Below are 20,821 nucleotides of genomic sequence, written 5' to 3' on the forward strand. Positions count from 1 at the left end.
ACATGTAGAACATAACTGCATTTGTGCATCAATGTCTGTAATGTGTGCTGTAGGTGTGAAACTATTAGGAATCTTATCCAAGTAGTAGGTTAGTAAATATTGGTCAGTTAGTCATATCTGACCTAAAGGATCCGCAAATTAAAACTGTGACCACAAGCACCATTAACTTAAGTGAATTATATGGCAATAATCAGCAATATGCTTTCACACAAATAACTTTTTTTTAATGTTTCAATATGTGTTGACACAAATTACTTATTTGAAATTTTCATTGATACAACATGGCATTGAGTTGTTAGAAAAAAAATGCATAGAGACAATATTGCTTGATGACGTCAGGAACAAATGAAATCGCTTTTTGAACCAGTTCAATGAGCCGATCTGTCTAAAAAGAACCGGTTCGCGGAAATGAATCAGACTTTGCATCACTAATAGGCAATCCAAAACAATGACAGAGTAAGGGGCTATATAGGGTGAGCTAACCATGCTAATGAGAGACAGGTGCAAACAATGAGTTCTGATGAGACCAAGCAGAGGATTATGGGGAATGAAGTCCTTGATAGAGTGGCAAAGGTATGGTTTGGAGTGCCCTCAGGTGGCTATCAAGAGCACTCAAGCTGGTGATCATAACACTGATGACAAACAAATGCTAAATATTTAACCTTAGTTGGACATTAGTTTCAAACTCAGTGCCCCCTCTCCCCTGTTCCTTAACTGTCTGCATTCACAATGTCAAGATTTGCATGACCAAATTCCTTAAAACGAGATCAAATGTATTGTTAGTCAAATGTCTTATAAATTGCTTCAGAAACTACCTGTATTTTTTTTTTATTATTATTATTCTTTCTTTTTACCATGATCCATCTAACAGTGTTGATTTTGTTTAAGTTGACATCTTTGGAATTCTCTGCCACAATCTCTCCATGAACTCTTCACCAGTTGAATTTCAAAACTCAACTTGAAAATGCATCTTTTTCCATTGCGTTACAACATTTTCTAAATCCTGTTGTACAGTACCTGTTCTGTCTGAGTAAACTTGTATTCTTTTGTTTGTGCTTGCTTTGCTTTCATTTTACTTTCTGTTGTTTAGGGATACATCAAAAATTGGCACAACATAAATAGAAAATATAGAGAAAAACAAAAATATTGGCCAAAAATATGTATAGCAACCAAATGAGCTGTAAGAGTTAAGGATTATAAAATAATCATATTTAATGTACATTAATTGTGCACACACACAATATGAGTTCAAAAACTATTGCATATTTTCTGTATATTTGCCTTAAATGTGCTTGTACTTTATAAAAATCAGTTGAGATATATATATATTTTTTTTTTGCATATAATTATGTCAAAAAATAAAGATCATTAAAATAAAGTCTTACAGCACTGTCATGAATAATACAGTTTTTTCCCCTATAAAGTCAATGTACAAAATTCTATGTTTTTTAGCCTATTATTGTGAGGGAACACATCATTAGAGGGTGGGAAAATTTATACAGGTTGCATGACCATTGTTTCTTTAACAATTCTGAATTAAACAAAAACATTAAGCCATCTAGGTTTATATATATACTGTATATAAACCTGTGCAACAGATGGCTTAATGTATGCCAATCAGCAATGTGCATCAGTCAGTCTGTGAGCAGACAGTGGGCGGCCCATTATGCCATTTGAGGCTGAGGTTAGTGTCATTGTAGATGTTCTGTGTACTCTGTATTTTCAGAGAAATTCCAAATGCTACTACCCTGATACTCTGTGTTGTATTGTCACCAGTATGGTACTCTTAAAACATTAAACTTTGCATTTATAGCATTTGAAAAGCTGAGCTGAGCTTCTGTATTATAACAGTGCTGTCAGTTGAAGAGCCCGAAGGCCCTAGTTTTCAGATCCACACATGCAGAGTCTGGAGTACTGGAGCTGCACCTGCACAATCAGCCTGATTACAACGTGCCAGCAAACTGCACACACACAGCTGCAGTGTGATTTAGTCTGTGTGACGTTCACTGGCTGAGAAAGAAAATGCCATTAGCAGAATGTCAGACTGATGAGTTCAAGAATAGATCACAGGCTGCATTCACACTCACTGTGAGTGTGTGCGATTTTGCTTGATGGCACATGCATATATGCTTATATGTATGTATGTACATGCATATGTGTATGTTTATTGTAATGTAATGTTGATGATGTGGTGGTGTAACAATTTTGTATACTAAATGTCAGACATATATTTAAACATCTGCTCTATTGCATGCCATTTAAAGCTTTAGGTGAGGTGTAAAGCAGTGGCCAGATAGAGAAGAAATATATTTACACAAGAAGACCTGGATGCCTTTTTGACACAATCTGTATTATAGCACTATAGAGATAAAGGTAATTTGTTTTGCTGGAAATATCTAACTTGAAATATATATGTACACAATATTCCAAATTATTATGCACATACCATTTTTGTTTGTTTTTCCAAACCAGTCAGTATGATTAAGGATTAATTTTATCCTCAACTATTATTTTTCAGTGAGAATGTTATTACATGTGAAAGAACTGATAATGTCAACAGTTTTATTGACATTTTGAAAATATATATGTTATACCAAATAATTATGCAAAATGCAGTTTGAAAACATTCAATGGGTTATAATGAACTCTGTTATATTTGCTGCATGGACAGATAATTTTTTCCAAAAATAAACACAATTTTTATTTATAGTTCAAGTTTATAGTTCAAGTTACATATTAATATATGCACCCTTCTTGGAGATGACTTGGAGATGAACAATTCTCTCATTCATTGAACTTGTAATTCCATGTATAGTTTCTGGCAGTATTTCATTTGAGGATGCCAGTATTGCCTCCCAGAGCTGTTGTTTAGAGGTATACTGCTGCCCACCCTCATTGGTCTTCATTTTAAGGATGCCCCACAGGTTCTCAATACGATTGAGGTCAGGGGATGTTGATGGCCACGATAGGTGACCATGATTTTTTCTCTTTTTATGCTCATAGCAATCAAGGAATCAATGGTGTTTTTGTAGCATGGGATGGTGTATCCTGCATGAAAATCATTTTATTTAGGAAGGTATGATTCTTCTTTCTATACCATAGCAGAAAATGGTCTGTTAGGAACTCCACATATCTTGCAGAGGTCATTTTGACACTGGCAGGGACCCTAAAGGGACCTACCATCCCACCTCCCAATATTCCAGCCCAAATCATCACTCCACCACCTCCTTGCTGACGTCCCAGTCTTGTTGGAACAGGGTGGCCATTCACCAACCATCCAGAACTCCATCCATCTGGACCATCAAGTGTAGCACAGCATTTGTCAGTGAATAAAACTGATTGAAAATTAGTCTTCATGTAATTCTGAGCCCATTGCAAACATTTCTCTTTGTGAGTTTTTATTAGGGGTAGTCAAAATGCAGCTTTATGCACAAAGCACAACTGCCAGCCTCTGAAGGATCCTGCATCGAGAGGTTCTTGGGACCCCAGAGATGCCGGCAGCTTCTAATACCTGTTTGCTGCTCAACAGTGGCTTTTTTATAGCTACCCTTTTAATAATTAATTAATTTGTTTGACAGAAACCTGTCTTAATAAGCCAATATCTGATCAAATTCTTCTGTGGTGTGAATCACTCGCAACTCTTTTGACAGTTCGATGATCTCTCTTCAGTTTTCACAATATATCAATTGTTTTCATGCCTGTTGCAAGACATTTCACTATTTCATGCTTTTCACCTTAAGAAAGATCTTCTTTTCTCCCCATATTGCATGAGAACTGTGACTTGCTTTATAATGTGGAACAACCTCTTTAAGTTGATTTCCATTTAACTAAGATCACCTGGCAAACTAATTAAGTAACCTGCCAAAGATTGATATCAGTTATTTAAAGCATGAAAAACAAAAGAAACAAACACATTCATTAAAATAAAACTAAAGCCTGAATATTTATTTTAATGAAATCCTACTAATATGCTACTTGCATAATAATTTGGAACACGGTGTATGTTAATTATTTCCTCCCTTAAGTTTTAGTTTTAAGTTGCAAGCCATTGCAAGCATTTTTGATCATATTCACAAATCACAGTGAAAACACGTCCAGTCATCTGTCAAAAAACATTCAGAATTCATGGATGAGTTTAGTAAAATCTGGGATATATCTGATTGCGACAGACAATAATGTGGTAACACTTTACAGTTTTCATTTGCTAGCATTAGTTTACATGAACTACCAATTAACAATACTATTACAGCATTTATCATTCTTAATTCATGTTAATCTCAACAGTTATTCTGTAATACATTTTTAAGATCAAAAGTTGTATCTGTTAACATTAGTTAATGCACTGTGAACTGTCATGTAAGTGAACTAATTCACTAACAAAAACAAAGGTTAATGCTGTAAAAAATATTTTGTTAATTGTTAGCTTATGTTAATTAATGCATTACCAAAGTGTTACCAGCAATATTATCAATCAGGATGTGCTAGAATCGCTATACTAAGGTTAAGGTTAGGGTTATTGGGAATTTGTTTCACCAATGTATGTAGGCAATCATCATTGTGATTGAAATGAACAATGGAATCTTTAGAATGGGCTTTGTGCTTAACTGTTTTTGCAGTATGTAGTATTTCTAAAAAAAAAATTGTAACAATGCCTTACAGTGTAATAGTGCTTAATTGTTTGCTTTCAACTTTGTTGCAACGGTTTGGAGGAGCTTTTTCTATTCCAGTATGGCAATATCCCTATACACTGATCAGCCACAACATTAAAACCACAGATAAATTAAGTGAATAACATTGAGTATATTGCATATACACTACTGTGCAAAAGTCTTAGGCCATTAGTATTTTCACCAACAATGGCTCCAACAGATGGATTGGATGATGGTGAGATCAGATCGCTGTCTGGAGCACTCTATGTAGTCATTGCACAGCACTATTGCACAGCAGTGTATACTGGATATAGCAGGCTGCAGTCAGAGTAAAAAGAAAGAAAAACACTGTAGTTAAAATATATAATATTCATAGATGAAACTTTAGTAGCCTACTTAATAAGTTATGTTCGTTTCATAGAACGAATAAAACAGAATAAAACATGCACATACTTTGTTATTCGTTACCTGTCCTTTATTTTGACAGATAACTACTTGGGGAAAAGATATCTGTCTGTGCACTGATTAAAAAATTGTTGCCTGTTTTATAAATTATTTCCATTATTTTAGTAAAACGTGAGGCACTGAATAATTTCGCTCCCATTATTTAGGCCAAACTAAAACAAGAAACAAATAAATTAAACCTGCACGATTTAGCTAAATCATTGAAACTGAAAAGAATGGACGGATTAATAAAATGTCCTCACATTTAAACTCAAGTTTCCAATTATGATCAACAAAGTGCACACAGTGTAAAAAAGAGCTTCATTAATTGACAACTTCAGTGATTTTAAAGGGTGCCTTCTTTACTTGCTTTCATACAATTTAAGTAAAACTCAAACAAAAACAAAACAAATGCAGCCGCATTAAAATGCAGGAGTGTATTCTATTCCTTAAAATATCAGAGTGCAAGATTTGTGCGGCGCGCATGATGCTGATGCACAACATTTATGCATATTTTTCTACATATTTTTTCTTCATAACAAATCTTTTTTAGTATCATTGCATGTAAAAAATTATTAACTTTCTAATCCATATGCAAAATGTGAAACTGCAATATTATTCGCAGTCTATAGCATTTTAAAATTATTTGTACAATAATATCTAACTTAACCTGCTTTGTATCTTTATTATTTAATCTAAAAGAGATTTATCTAAACAATCAAAATCAACAAATTGGAGCAGCATCAGCCGTTAGATCATTTTAAAATGTCAAATAGCCTTTAATTACAGGTTATGACTGCATCTGTCTCAGTTGTAGACTGGAGAAGATTAATTTTTAGTGCTGTTCCCATACTGTAACCTAAAAGAAATGTGCTCTTTTACTGTTCATATTCAAGTGTTTGTGCGGAAAATTATTGATGCGCATGCATGACAGGGAAGCGCCCTCGCAATCATTATTTTTTTTTCTTTCTTTTTTCCCCCCTTTTTTCCTGATAATGAAATAACTTAAAACTGGGATGCCTTACATACATGAGAAATATACAGTCATGGCCAAAAATATCGGCACCCTTGGTAAATATGATCAAAGAAGGCTGTGAAAATTAATCTGCATTGTTAATCCTTTTGATCATGTATTTAAAAAAATTCTCAAAAATCTAACCTTTCATTGGATAATAAGAATTTAAATGGGGGGAAATATCATTATGAAATAAATGTTTTTCTCTAATACACATTGGTCACAATTAACAGCATCCTTTTATTCAATACTTTTTGAAATCTTTATTTGCCAGTTTAACCAGCTCTAAATTTTGTCCTATAATGCCTGATGTGGTTAGAGAACACCTGACAAGAGATCAGAGACCATTCCTTCATACAGAATCTCTCCAGACCCTTCAGATTCCCAGCTCCATGTTGGTGCTTCTTCTCTTCAGTTCACCACACTCATTTTCTATAGGGTTCAGGTCAGAGGACTGGAATGGCCATAGCAGAAGCTTGGTTTTGTTCTCAGTGTCCCATTTTTGTGTTGTTTTTGAGGTTTGTGTTTGGATTATTGTCCGGTTGGAAGATCCAAACGTGACCCATTATAAGATTTCTAACACAGTCACTTATTGATTTTTTTTATCTGTTGGTATTTGATAGAATCCATGATGCCATGTATCTAAACAAGATGTCCAGGACCTCCATCAGAAATATAGTGAAAGTGACGTGACATACAGCCAAGTATGGTGACCCATACTCGGAATTCGTGCTCTGCTTTTAACCCATCCAAAGTGCACACACACAGCAGTGAACACACACACACCATGAACTCACACCCGGAGCAGTGGCCAGCCATTTATGCTGCAGCACCCGGGGAGCTGGTCGGGGTTCGGTGCCTTGCTCAAGGGCACCTCAGTCATGGTATTGAGGGTGGAGAGAGCGCTGTACATTCACTCCCCCCACCTACAATTCCTGCCGGCCCAAGACTCGAACTCACAACCCTTGGATTGCAAGTCTGACTCTCTAACCATTAGGCCACGACTTCCTATATAGGCCCACAACATCAAAAATACAGCAGTATATTTCATTGTACACATGGGGTACTTTTTATGCCTGTGTTCACCAAACTTATCTTGAGTGTTTGCTGCTAAAAAGCTAATTTTTTTAGTTTCATCTGACTAAAGAAGCCAGTCCCATTTGAAGTTCCAGTTGTGTCTGATAACTGAATATGCTGGAGTTTGTTTTTGGATGAGCGAGGAGAATTTTTCTTGAAACCCTCCCTAACAACATGTGGTGATGTAGGTGCTGTTTGACAATTTTTTTTTGTTAGGTTTTCTGACCCCAAGACTTTTTTCTGCAATTCTCCAGCTGTGGTCCTTGTAGAATCTTTCGCCACTCAAATTCTCCTTTTCACTGTGCATTAGGATGATATAGACACACATCCTTTTCCAGGCAGTTTCGTAACATTTTCTGTTGATTGAAAATTCTTAATTATTGCCCTGATGGTGGAAATGGGAATTTTCACTGCTCTAGCTTTTTTCTTAAAGCCACTTCACTAATTTGTGAAGCTCAATAATCTTTTGCTGCACATCAGAAATATATTCTTTGGTTTTTCTCATTGTAATGGATGATTAAGGGGATTTGGGCTTTTTTTTCCCTCCTATTTATATTTCTGTGAAACAGGAAGCCATGGCTGGATAATTTCATATTCATAATCACCCTGGAGTGCTTAAAATTATGAATATGAATGGAAATATATAATTCAGAGATATTTTACTCATAAGAATTTCTAGGGATGCCAATAATTGTGTCCAACTTGTATTTGAGAAAAACATTTATTTCATAATGATATGATCCCCATTTTAAATTATTATTATCTAATGAAAAGTTAGATTTTTGTGATTTTGTTAAATATAAGATCAAAAGGATTAACATTGCAGATTAATTTTCACAGCCTTCTTTGATCATATTTACCAAGGGTGCCGATATTTTTGGCCATGACTGTATCTACAGAAAGCTTGAAATGTCTACTTTTAAATGCACCAATTCAAAACAAAAGCAAATACTGATTATGCGCATCCTGTGGAGATGAGAGTCAGCACCGTGAATTTCATTTTGCAGCCGACAAGAAAACACCTTTGCGCCACCTGGCGGTAGTTTCCCGAAAAACTTTAACACATGACTGACTTGCAGTTAACGTTGCGGCAGCGGTACACGTGGCGGTATTACCCATTTTGGTTGTCCACCTACTGTAGGTCTGAGCATCTCCAAAACAGCAAGTCTTGCACAGTGTTTCCAGTGTGCAGTTGTTAAGGCTTACCAAAAGTGGTGCAAGGAAGGGAAGCATGATTGTTTCCATGCTTTTGAAATTAGATTTTCAACAAGATACAAGGGCATCAGGGAGGTCAAACAATTTCATTGGGTAATGGGGTCAGGCTCATTGTTCCAATTCATCCCAAAGGTGCTCAGTGGGCTTTCAGGCCAGGGTTTTGTATTGGCCAGTTAAGACACAGCTAGACACAGTAATTTAATTTATATGGACCAAACTTTGTAGGTACATGCATTGTCATGTTGTAAAAAGACCCACCTCAAACTGTTGCTTCAAAGTTGAAAGCACATAATTCTCTAAAATGTCATTGTGTGATCTAGCATTAAGATGTGTCATTACTGGAATAGCCAAAGCCATTATTCAGAAGGGGATATCCACATAATTTTGGCCATATAGTGTACTTTTATGTTCAAGATAGCTAATCCATCATACATCACACCTCTGAGGGGAAGACCTTAGACTGCAGTTCTCTTTAGAGAGCTATGAAATATTTACTCTTAGAGGAAGACAAATACGCCAGCAATATTTATTTTGCAGTGGTGGCCCAAGGGAAGAACACAGAGCTTTTTTTCCCCCCATTTTCTTGATTATCTGTTTGTTGTTTTTCGGCTTAACCCTCCTTTTTCATACTATAGTTTTCTCCTGAGAGTTTCAGCATGTATCATATACTGTTTATAACAGAACCATAATATGGACTAAAAGTTCTCATTTTGTTAAAACTTCTGACTGAAATTATTACTTTGTATATATCTGCATACTCGGTTACACTACAGTAACAGTACATGAATAATCATGTACTATAACCTAAATTAAATATTACTGTAATATGAGCAAATGATGAGCTTGTACTACAGAACTAATCTTAACTACGACATGACTCATAAAACTTGTGTGTGAATAACGACTATATTGACTACATGTTTGTTAATGTATTAATTAACACTTCAGTGTAAATTTTAAAACAAGAATTCATGTCTTGTGTTGTAGTTATAGTTCTGGAGTTCTTGATTAGTACATGCCTTAACTCATCATTAGCTCATGCTGTATTTAATAATGTTTATTTAGATTAAATTAAGGATTAGTATATGATTATTCATGTACTATTATTGTAAAATGTTACTGCATACTTTTTCTCCCTCTCCACACATTTCATTTTTCCTTTATTCAATTAATCAATTTTTCCATATTCACTTTCACACATTTTCCTGTTTTCCTGTAGGCAATTAATCAATGTGTCCATATTCACTTTCACACACCTATGTTTGAGCTGTGCCAGGCAAGAAATTTCCTGGTCCTTTGTTATTTTATATATATATTTTTTTGACTGATTTATTGTTACCTTTATATTTTCTTGTTATATTTTCACTCTGTTTGGTGTTCTTGGATTTGAATTTATGGTTTGTGGTAGAAGTAGGTAGGAGGTGCCCTACACTTTAATGACCCAACATGTCTCTGTGTTTGCTTCACTCTTTAAATTCATTCATTCATTTAATTAAAAAGCTCATTATTGCAATGACATTATGTGTAGTCATTGCAATAAAGTGCTTTTAAATTGAATGAAAAAATTAATAAATGAGTTTAAATAGAGAGAAGCAAACACAGAACTATGTTGGGTCATTAAAGTGTAGGGCGCCTCCTACCTGTCAAACATAAGCAGTTCAGGCAATGAGGTTGTCAATATTTATATTTGCATTTTCAGACAGTGTGTGTTAGAGTTGTAGTCTGGCAATGTCTACTTCACAGACTAAAGTCCCTGAACAGATCCTCCACTATTTATCTGTTTATTCTATATATGCATAGCTTTTTATTGTAGCCCCATGTGACATAAATGTTAGTGGCACACCACATGTTTGCATTTGCCTTGATGGTTGTGACATTTTAGATATTCAAAGTCTAACCTTTTTGTGGGTTTGAGTAAAGGAAATGTGTGGCAGGTATTTCCGTGTGTGTGTGTGTGTGTGTGTGTGTGTGTGTGTGTGTGTGTGTGTGTGTATGTGTGTATGTGTGTATGTGTGTGTGTGCTTATATAAAGCAGCACTCTAAACCAGACGAACAGTTATGAAAAGCTTTCATTTAAAATCAGTCCAACAAAGAGCATTAATGACCTACATGTGCATTTCTGCTCTGACAGCATGACTCTGATCTGGAGTGTTTTGTACCCTGATCATGATGCTAACATTCATAGTCAATTTATAGTGCATAGTAATAATTTAAAGCCACTTCTTAATTATTATCTCACAGTTCAGAGTTTATGTGGAGTTACATTACCAACTTCAGCGTTACCACCTGCCCTATATTATTTACCTATGTTTTATTTGATTTTATTATTTTATTATTTCATGTTCTGATGTCATTTCTTATTTGGCATGTTGTGTTGCAGTGGGGGAAGGCAGGAACATGATTCCAATGGACCCAAATGGATTGTCTGATCCATATGTAAAACTCAAGTTGATTCCAGACCCTAAAAATGAGACAAAACAGAAAACGAAAACCATCCGTTCTTCCCTGAATCCGGCTTGGAATGAGTCATTTACATTGTGAGTTGCAACATTTTATTACATCCTAATATTTAGGATTAATGTGTCATTGATGTTAGTTTTACTGTATGGGCATAAACACTATTATTTATTAATGTTTTACCCAAAATGGTATCACTTGCTCTATAAAATCTACTCTTCCATACAGGTTTACTGTAGCATCAGTTTTAATAAATGGCTTTATATGCATAAGATCATTTTTCAACTGATGGCAAAAACATTTTACATAACCCTGATTAATTTTGATGAAATCACTGTGCTTTCTGATAAATTAGAGCCAGATTCATTCGAAGGAGGACAGTGCAATTCACAGCTTAATAAAACATGCATATGAATAACCCCTCAAAAACAATAACAACCCTTCAAAATAAAAACTATTCATATCTTCCTAGAAATCAGACATCAGCTAAAAATAAAGAACATACAGATAAGTGCAAAAGGTTTTCAAAGATGTCACATGGATGTTTGTTGGTATAGTGGAGTGAACCTTTCTGCGGGGGCACATTTAATTCTATGACATGATCTGTACTATATGGTGCTATTATAATCCACCCCCCATCCATACCTTCTAGTAGGGAAAGAATTGTTTTTAATGGGCTAAATGCAAATGCCATTTCTAGTGTGGAAGCAGCCAAAGTGTTAGGTCACTATCAGATCAGATCATTAGAAACAAAGCAATTGATACAGTGATAAATCTGCACAGGTGGATGATGATATCGTAAATAAAAATGAAATATTTAAAGGCACACTATCTAACTCTTGGTGCTGAAGTGGTCAATAAAGTAAACTGCATGCTTCTTGCAAAAGAACATTGTAGCCGGAGCTACTTCTCTCTGTTTATGGATATGAAGATCATGCAGGTACTAGGCTTCTCCAGCAGGGATTGTCCCAACAGTTCTAAAATAGTCATAATATAAACACTTATTATAGGCTCTCCAGTCTTCATAGTGATTCCAGATTAGACAAAAACATATTTTGGATTCATGACGTATTCGCTTATTAAATCAATTTTGTTAATTTGGGGGAAAATTAAAAAAAAAAAAAAAAAGTTACTTAGTGCACCTTTAAAATTCAATAGGGAGAAATTAATAATATTTATGGAAAAGTTTGCTTATATTTTTAATGCTTATTTGTATAACCTATGTATGTCATCATGTGTTCATAGTGGACCTAAAACTTCATACATACAGACAGTGTGACTATTTATAAAGCTGAGACTCACCATTTAGGTGTGAGATCTTGTTACCCTTTTGAAGGATTTTTTTTAGTGAGCCCTGAACTTTATTGTAATACCTTCACTATTTTAATGTCTCTAAATACTTAGGCTATTTGGTTTGTGTTTTCATGTTAATATTTACAGTAAAAATTATATCGTTAATAGTTACTGTAAAAAAAAAAAAATGTTAAGCCTCTTTTAAGTGTGTGTGTGTGTGTGTGTGTGTGTGTGTGTGTGTGTGTGTGTGTGTGTGTGTGTGTGTGTGTGTGTGTGTGTGTGTGTGTGTGTGATTGTCTGTTCCAGTAAGCTGAAGCCAGCAGATAAGGACCGTCGGCTGGCTGTGGAGGTGTGGGACTGGGACAGAACCACCCGTAATGATTTCATGGGCTCAATGTCTTTTGGTGTGTCTGAGCTCAAGAAATCCTCAGTGTGTGGATGGTAAGGATTTGTCTCTTTCTCACTGACAAGGAAAAAGGTTTGGTCACTTGTTCAGCATTCATTTCCTGCTGTTATTAAATACTGTATGTCTCATTAATTAAAAACCAACATCAAATCCCCATAAAGGAAGTGCGCTATATTATAAGTGACAAAGAGACCAATTTGATGTTGTTGTTCACATAAACTTTCCCAAAATTGTTTTTACATTTAGATGTAAAAATGGCGCATCATTGCATATATATATACAGGTTTAAAATGTTAAACCAGGAGGAGGGGGAGTACTACAATGTGCCCATTCCAGATGAAGATGATGAGGATACTGAGCTTCGACAGAAGTTTGAGGTGACTCTTTTATTACCCTTATGTACAAATATCACAAATCTCTCCTGTGTTTCTTTAGAGAATTCAACCTGAGGCTGAACCAACAGTAAATTAATCTATGGCTCTTACAGAACAACTTGTTATTTTCCAATTGCTAACAACAAGCGCTTGTAAATTAATTAAATTGAATCATTCTTTATAGAATAATTACTTTGTCTTTAATGATTAGGTAGAATGAGCAGGTTGGAAAACACCATCAATAAATTATAAGAGTGACCCTAAGGGCTAAAGCCTCCTGAGTGACACAGCAAATGTTTAGTGGGAAATACCTTGTTATTATTTCCAGAATGTGGAACTTTTTTGTAACTTTCAGATTGTATATGTGTTTAGCATTTTAGCTGGAGCTGTTGTTTTTGTGTATATGTCAGATATATTGTTGCACTGGAAAAATGATAAGGATATATTCATTTTTCATCTGCTTGTAGCTTTCCTGAGACACATACTGTAGATGATTGTACACATAGAAATACATTATAGCTGCCTTGGTCTGTGACCCATAAAAAATTTAAAGCTAGTTGTGCACTAGATGAGAAACGCATTGCCACACCTGTCCCCATCGGCTATGAGAATCAGTTTTCTTGTAAACTCTTATTTTGGCAGATGATGGCAGTCATAACTTTTCTTGTTATTTTTTCCTGTTTGTAGATGATGTTGAAATCCCACCTGCACCTGGTAGTTTCTGTTTACCAGTTGCAGGAAATCTGTATATAGGTTGTAAAGGTTCATTAAGTGTTGTGGGTTAAATGTAGCCATAGCCTTTTAAGTGGACAAAGGAATGGAATGGAATGGAATATGTAGAAATATAATTTTGGGGCAAAATGGCTAATGAAAATAAAATACAGAATTTATAAAACATTTCAAATAAATATATATTTATTTAAAATATTTCATATAAGATTTCAATTGCCAGTGTCTTCACTAGCTAGAACTAGAACTTTTTTCTTACTAAGGCTGTGACAACACATCTCATACATTTTAGTTTTAAATCAGTTTCGTTCGTGTAGTGCTCCTGTTGTTTCTCTTTTTACACAAGCTTCACTTATTTGAAAATCAGATAAAAATTTATAGGCAGCTGTTTATTATGCCACCCACTGTCATTTTTGATCAGTGCATGTGACAGACCTCTGACTGAAAAGGGAGACAAGATTTCATCAAAAACAGTCAGCAGGTGAGAAACTCCCTACTGAAAGTTAGTTCTTACGAGTTGGCTAGTGAGACGCCCCATTTACCCAGGCTTTCTCAATTTCAACCACATACTGAGTAGTCATAAATGAAGTAAGTCGAATGAAATAAGTGGCCGTGACTTTGGGTGAGAAAATTAGATAAAATATTTTATTTTCCTTTTCACACATATGTGTGTTACGTGTCTGCATGTACAGTATATCTCTGCTTACTCCTCTCATATGGTTTCAGGATCAGACATTAGAGGACCTTGAGCAGGTGCGTGTCAGCAGCAGCGTGCAAATATGTGTGTGTTGACTGGCTGGCTGGTTTTGTGCCCTTTTCATCTGCATCACTTTTTTTATTAAATCGTCACTACATTAATCCAGCTTCTTTTTGAAGTATGTAAGAATGTGAAGACCTCTTGCAGAGAATACTTGTTGTGTGTGCCTGGGGCAGTGTCATGGGGCAGTGATAGGTTTCTGATAGTTAAATAGAGGTAACAGAGGTATGCATAGCTGTGGGAATGAATTTTGCTTTAGAGAGACATCCTATTTTTGACGCGAAATACACTTGCACACTGACCCAACAGCTCTGCAATTGTCAAAAAAAAAAAAGCCCAGTGTCTTACTTTAACCTTCTGGTATTCCTCACTTATAATGATGATCCTTGGTGGTATAAACAAAAAGACAAAAAGCATAACATTTTGTTTAATGAAAAGAATGTACTGTATTATATTACTGTTGTACTCTATTATATTATTATTATACTATAATATTTGCTTATAGTATGAGACAATTTCATGGTACTACACAACATTCACCTCTAAATTATGAACCAGTTATTTCTATTTAAAATACAAAAATATTCATATTATTTTTAATAAATACAGTCAGTTAAAATGGAGCAAAAGTATTTAAAATCCACTGCATTGAAGGCAGATTATTGCCATCTGGTGGGAAAGAACATCATATGTAATGCTATGGTTTAACCACTTGATGCCTGTGTAGCCCTATACACTGTATATATTAGTGCTGACAAATTGATTAATCACGATTAATCGCATCCAAATTAAAAGTTTGTGTTTACATAATACATGTGTGTGTATTGTATATGTACATGTATATATGAATACACACATGTATTTAAGAAATATTTACATATACATAGTAACATGGGAGCGTGACAATGGAAATGAGGATCCAAATGCAGCTTTATTCCAAAGAGTGTTCAAAACAGGCAGGGTCAAACAACAGCAAACAGGTACAATCCAGGATGAGACGAAAGAGTAACCCAATAAATAGGTGAAGGTCAGGCAGTAAGTGATCAGAAACAAGGTATACAGTCCAGGGACCAAAAACCGTAAAGACCAGGAAACACAGGAACTTGGGAGCGCTACAGGCTATACAATACTCTGCAATCTATATATCAATCAATCAATCAATCAATCAATCTTTTTGCATTCTGTATAGCACATTGGTCAATGGAAGTTTGTGTTTAATTGTGCTTTATAAATAAACTTTTTCACAATATGCTAATTTTTTTAGAAGGACCTGTACATGTAAATATTTTTAATATATACAAGTATATTTGTGTATTTATATATACATAATAAATATACACAGTACACATATTTTATATAAACAAAAACTTTTATTTTGGATGCAATTAATCGCTATTAATCGTTTGACAGCACCAGTTCCTGTGGCTCAGTGGTAGAGCATTGTGTTAGCAGCGTAAAAGGTCGAGGGTTCAATTCCCAGGGAACACACATACTGGTAAAATAAAAATGTATAACCTGAATGCACTGTAAGTCGCTTTGGATAAAAGCGTCTGCTAAATGCATAAATGTTGACAGCAGTATTATGGCTATGTTTTCTTTTGTTATTTTCAGTATTATTAGAGTTTACAGAAGAAATTACTTATTTTTATTAGATTTATTGCATTTGGATATATTTATTAACAAAGTCTAATTCATCATTGCTGATCTTTAAATTACACCCCCCAAAAAATTGCTCTGTATTTTTGTATTTTTCAGTCCCATTCATTTACTTTGGCAGTCATTTTTTATTGTGAAGATCTCAAGTTTAACTATACTGTATTTTATTAATAATTTTTTTTTATATATATAATTTTTTTAATTGTATACACATATTTGTTTTGTGTTTATATAGAAAGTACAAAAAAAGTCTCCAATTTTGTACCTTCTGTTGAAATACAAAAATTAAATATTCAAAACCTACATTTTATTTTTATTTATTTATTTGGTCTAAAATTACAGAAACCTTCAAAGGGTTGAAGCAGCCCTTCTCTCACAATTGGCACTAATGAAAGCCCTTTATTAGGACATAAGTGTGTTCAGCATCCAGTGTTTTCTGAGTATTTTTAGAGTGTAACCATGTCTTAAATGGCACAGCCTAAGAAAAAAGATGTACAATGTAAAAACACATGCTTTATGAGTCTTTCAGCTTTTTTCTTTTCAATGATGTCTCAAAAAAATTTTCATCTGGTGTTTAAGTCAGCCTCTATCACAGTGTTGTTGTGAGGGAGTTTGATCTTTGTTTGCAACCTTAAAGGGGTCATGAACTGCCTTTTTTTATTATTTAGTACTGTTCTCTAAGGTCCACTTAAAGTAGGTAGTCAACCAAAATGCCTATTACTGCCGTGTGTACTGCCGCTGTAAGGCTACGGTGTTAAAACCCTGAAAAGCTGGAAATGTGACATTTTCACTTGTAAATAAAGATAATAAAAAATTTAATAAATCAGTGTTAATATTATAATATAATAGGCTAATAAAGCATTATAACATTAAATCTCAAAATATTCATCATATAAATGTGTAACGTTCCAGCTATTTGACACGGTGAAATATCACAGTGATGGCAGTGCTTGAAATGTGCTTAGTTTCTGTACCAGCCAGTATTTTAGATTAACTCTTTGAATGTTTATTACTGTATATTTAAAGAGGTGTCCATTATGCAATATGAAAATATAACGAGAAAAGGAGGCTTATTGTCAGCGCCGATAGCCTTGTGGGCAGCGTGCCGACATATAGCTTTGTTGCGCTATGGGCGTCCCGAGTTTGAATCCCCGCTTGAGGACCTTTCCCAATCCTGCCCCCCTCTCTCTCTCCCAATTCACTTCCTGTCAACTCTTAACTATCCTGTCACAATAAAAAAAAGACAAGAAAAAATATTTAAAAAAGGAGGATCATTGTTAATAGGAAAAGTATGAGTCCTTTTTTGATAAGTCAATTCCCAAACACAGAGCCCTGCTCATGACATGCCGAAAATCATAATGTCCATCAATTAAAAAAATTTTTTAATAATTTTTTATTAGATCATTCGTTTGTATTAATTCAGACGTATTTAAATAATAATTAAAACATGTTTTAAATAATAATAATAATATGCCTAATTGTTTATTCATTTTAATGAAACTGATAAAACTAAAATGATGGATCTTAAACTGAGGGGTCAAATTAATAAATTGTCCTCATATTTAAACTAAAACAAATGGTTAATGAGTCATTCTTGTGAGATATCTTTTTTCCACATATTATGCGTGGCACTCTGTGAATTTGCTATCAAGATTTATATATATATATATACTGTGTATATGTGTGTGTGTGTGTGTATATATATATATATATATATATATATATATATACAGGGGTGCACATAAGTGGTCCGCAGGTCTGCATGAGTGACCAAAATAAAAAAGCACCATTTAAATAAGTTCTGACAGCACATTTGCCTACCGACATGGTTGACAGCTGTTAATACACAATTACCATTTTAGATCAACAATCTAAATTGTACTATATAAGATTTTAAGTTTGAAAATGATGAAAACGCTTTTATTTATTTATTTCTTTTTAGACTTTTTTATCCAAAGCGACTTACAATTGGGTAATACATAAAGCAATTCTTCTTAAAGAGGCAAACAAAGAAAGTAGTAGTAAATATTACAATTTTTTATTTGTAAGTTTTTTTTATAAAATAATTGTATTTGTATTTAATACTAGGCCTACCTTTTATTTTTAATAATATTATCATACAATATTATTTAGTTTATTATTTTATTAAAAAAAAAAACTAAAATAAAGTGCAGTAATATAATTAACTATTATTAATTAATTTTTACAGTTATATTTAATGGGTCACGCTATATGCAGTGTGAAGACCAAACCAAATTTCCAGGTTCTCTTATGAGAACCAGACTGAAAAGATTATGTGCACCCTGTATGTATAGGGTTTATAGGTATATAGGTTTAAAACACATAAATGCTTAGTACATATAAAACAACAGGGGCGTGGGAAGATGTTTTAGGTTGGGGGTGCTGTGCGCACGGGGTGGTGGGGGGGGGGTTATAGCAGGTATTTTAGTGACATGCTATTTAAACAGCAAATAGCTCAATTCTATTTATACACATAGGCGTAGCTTGACGCTTGTCAGTCAAACTTTTAAATACATTTTAGCATTTCTGTAGTAAACGTACAAAGTCACAATCCATGTAAGTTACCATTAAAAGCGGTTTTACTATGATTAGCACAGCAGCAAGCATGTGAGGTTGTCATGGCAACCAGATACATTGCACACGAATTACTTGTAAAGGCCGCGCTGTCTATTTATGCTTCACTAGCAATAAACAGGTTGAATAGAATCCACCATAAACATGTACGCCAACAGAATCGCAAAGTAGATTTTAAGCAAATCAACGAGTGAATTACCCACTGCTTTAAAACAGATATCTTTTGGACATTATTCCAGTTAAACGCACAGGAACACAAACACATAACGTTAAATCTTACTGAAAATGGCCGATTAAGCAGTTTATATTCTGAAATATATTTATAGGTTGTGTTCTGTGTGCATTAAATTACATTTGGATGTAAATGGTCCTTTTTTTCTGACATAAATGTAAAACACTGAGCTGCTAAGGGAGAGTCTAATGAATCACCTTTATGAGGCTGTCCGGGTCTGGAGCCGGGCATCTAGCTTCATCTGTCTTTATTTTGGTTAGGTACAGATTCCTCTGCAGTTTTTGCATGTTGTAAATAAAAAATAAAAAAAATAGTTGCAGTTATCTGCACCTCAGCATTGTAATACATTATAAACCAGTTGAGTGCAAATTGAGTGTAAATTTTAATTCAATTTATTAAATGGATGCCACCTTATTGGGAAAAAAGCCCTCCCTAATCCTACCCAATACTTAATTTTCAACATTTTGATGCTTTTCCAATGTGATTTGAAGTTTGAAACGGGAGAAAAAAAGAACGCCAAAAGGCAGATTCGAACCCAGTTCGATCGCGTCAAAATGGATAGAATGACACCCGCTTTACCATCTACACCACAGAAATTAATAATTGGCGGCCGCCTTATATAATCTTGACTAGCACAATCACAATCTGCCACAAAAACCAGCTACTTGCATTTTTTTAAATGTAAAATAGACGCCGATTTTTTTCTTTTTTTTCCCAACAGTTAAATAGTTGCCCACAAAAAACAAGGGGTGCTGCAGCACCCTCAGCACCCCCACTTCCCGCGCCTATGTCAAACAATGTGTAATAACAGACAAAGCAATAGTGACCACGTAATAAAAATAGTAATAGTAATAATACTCACACTTGTGTGGTGCGACATTACTGTCAGATCCAATATATTCAGCACAGCATCAACTTTTATTTTCAGTCTTTCTTAAAATCCTGCATCGAATTGTACCTTGTTTGTAAACGAATCCGTGGTAAAATGAAGTGAGAAGTGAACTGACGTGGTCTGGAACTTCATTAAAAATAAAGTTCATCCACTGTGTTAAGACTGTGTCTTTAAAAAATAGTTTGACTAACTAGCAGTCAGGCAAGAGATAATCAGTCTCAATTTTCTGATAAAAATTGGGCCAATCTCCATTTTTGTAACTGACTTTAAACAGTTATGACCAGTCAAGAAGAAAACAATATAGAGGACAAACTTCTTAAGACTTCTTAGCAGTTTATGCAACCGGCCTCAGAAGGAAGGTAATGCAAAGACTGTTTTTCCACAACTTGTCACTGCACAGCATCTTGTTGTCTTAGGGGTCATCTTTATCATTTGATTTCTGTGTTTGCCTCTCTTGTTATTTACAGACTGCATGCATGAATAGGTGGAGAGGGCGGGAGCAGGCATTGATCTTCTTCTGCAGAGGCAGTATTTAGCCCAGGGATCTCCAACCCTGCTCCTGGAGAGCTACCATCCTGCAGACTTTAGTTCCAACCCTGCTCCAACACACCTGTCTGTAATTATCAAGTAGCCCTGAACACCTTGATTAGCTGGTTCAGGTGTGTTTGATTGGGGTTGGAGCTGAAACCTGCAGGACAGTAGCTCTCCAGGACCAGGGTTGGAGACACCTGATTTAGCCACACTGTTACATCATAAAGTGGCACATTCCACAACCTGTCGTTTTGGTAGATTTGCTTCATTATATAAGCTGTTTTTAGAATAACAAGAAAGTTTTTTAAGTTCTGAAACTTACAGGATGTTTTTATAGTAAAATTACCTCTTATATATCAAAAGATCAAGGGAGTTTTGATTTCTCAGTTCATGACCCCTTTAATAAGCACCTTCCTCCTGAGAGCAGCAGCTTTCATACCATCTTCATTCAGTCTTAGGTAAAATCCACAGCATCATAAAATTTGCATTGTCATGATTA

General features: G+C 34.7%; 1 protein-coding gene across 1 annotated transcript in view; it reads left to right on the forward strand.

Annotated features, from left to right (window-relative positions):
* Positions 1-20,821, forward strand: part of LOC109089728 (protein kinase C alpha type) — a 131,086-nt gene that overhangs the window by 89,698 nt on the left and 20,567 nt on the right. The window contains exons 6-8 of the mRNA XM_042758053.1: positions 10,781-10,937; positions 12,457-12,591; positions 12,840-12,933. Of these exons, the coding sequence (XP_042613987.1) occupies positions 10,781-10,937; positions 12,457-12,591; positions 12,840-12,933 (386 nt within the window). The remainder of the gene's footprint in view (positions 1-10,780; positions 10,938-12,456; positions 12,592-12,839; positions 12,934-20,821) is intronic.

Source organism: Cyprinus carpio, chromosome A6 (assembly GCF_018340385.1).
Source record: "Cyprinus carpio isolate SPL01 chromosome A6, ASM1834038v1, whole genome shotgun sequence".
In the NCBI taxonomy this organism is placed as follows: domain Eukaryota; kingdom Metazoa; phylum Chordata; class Actinopteri; order Cypriniformes; family Cyprinidae; genus Cyprinus; species Cyprinus carpio.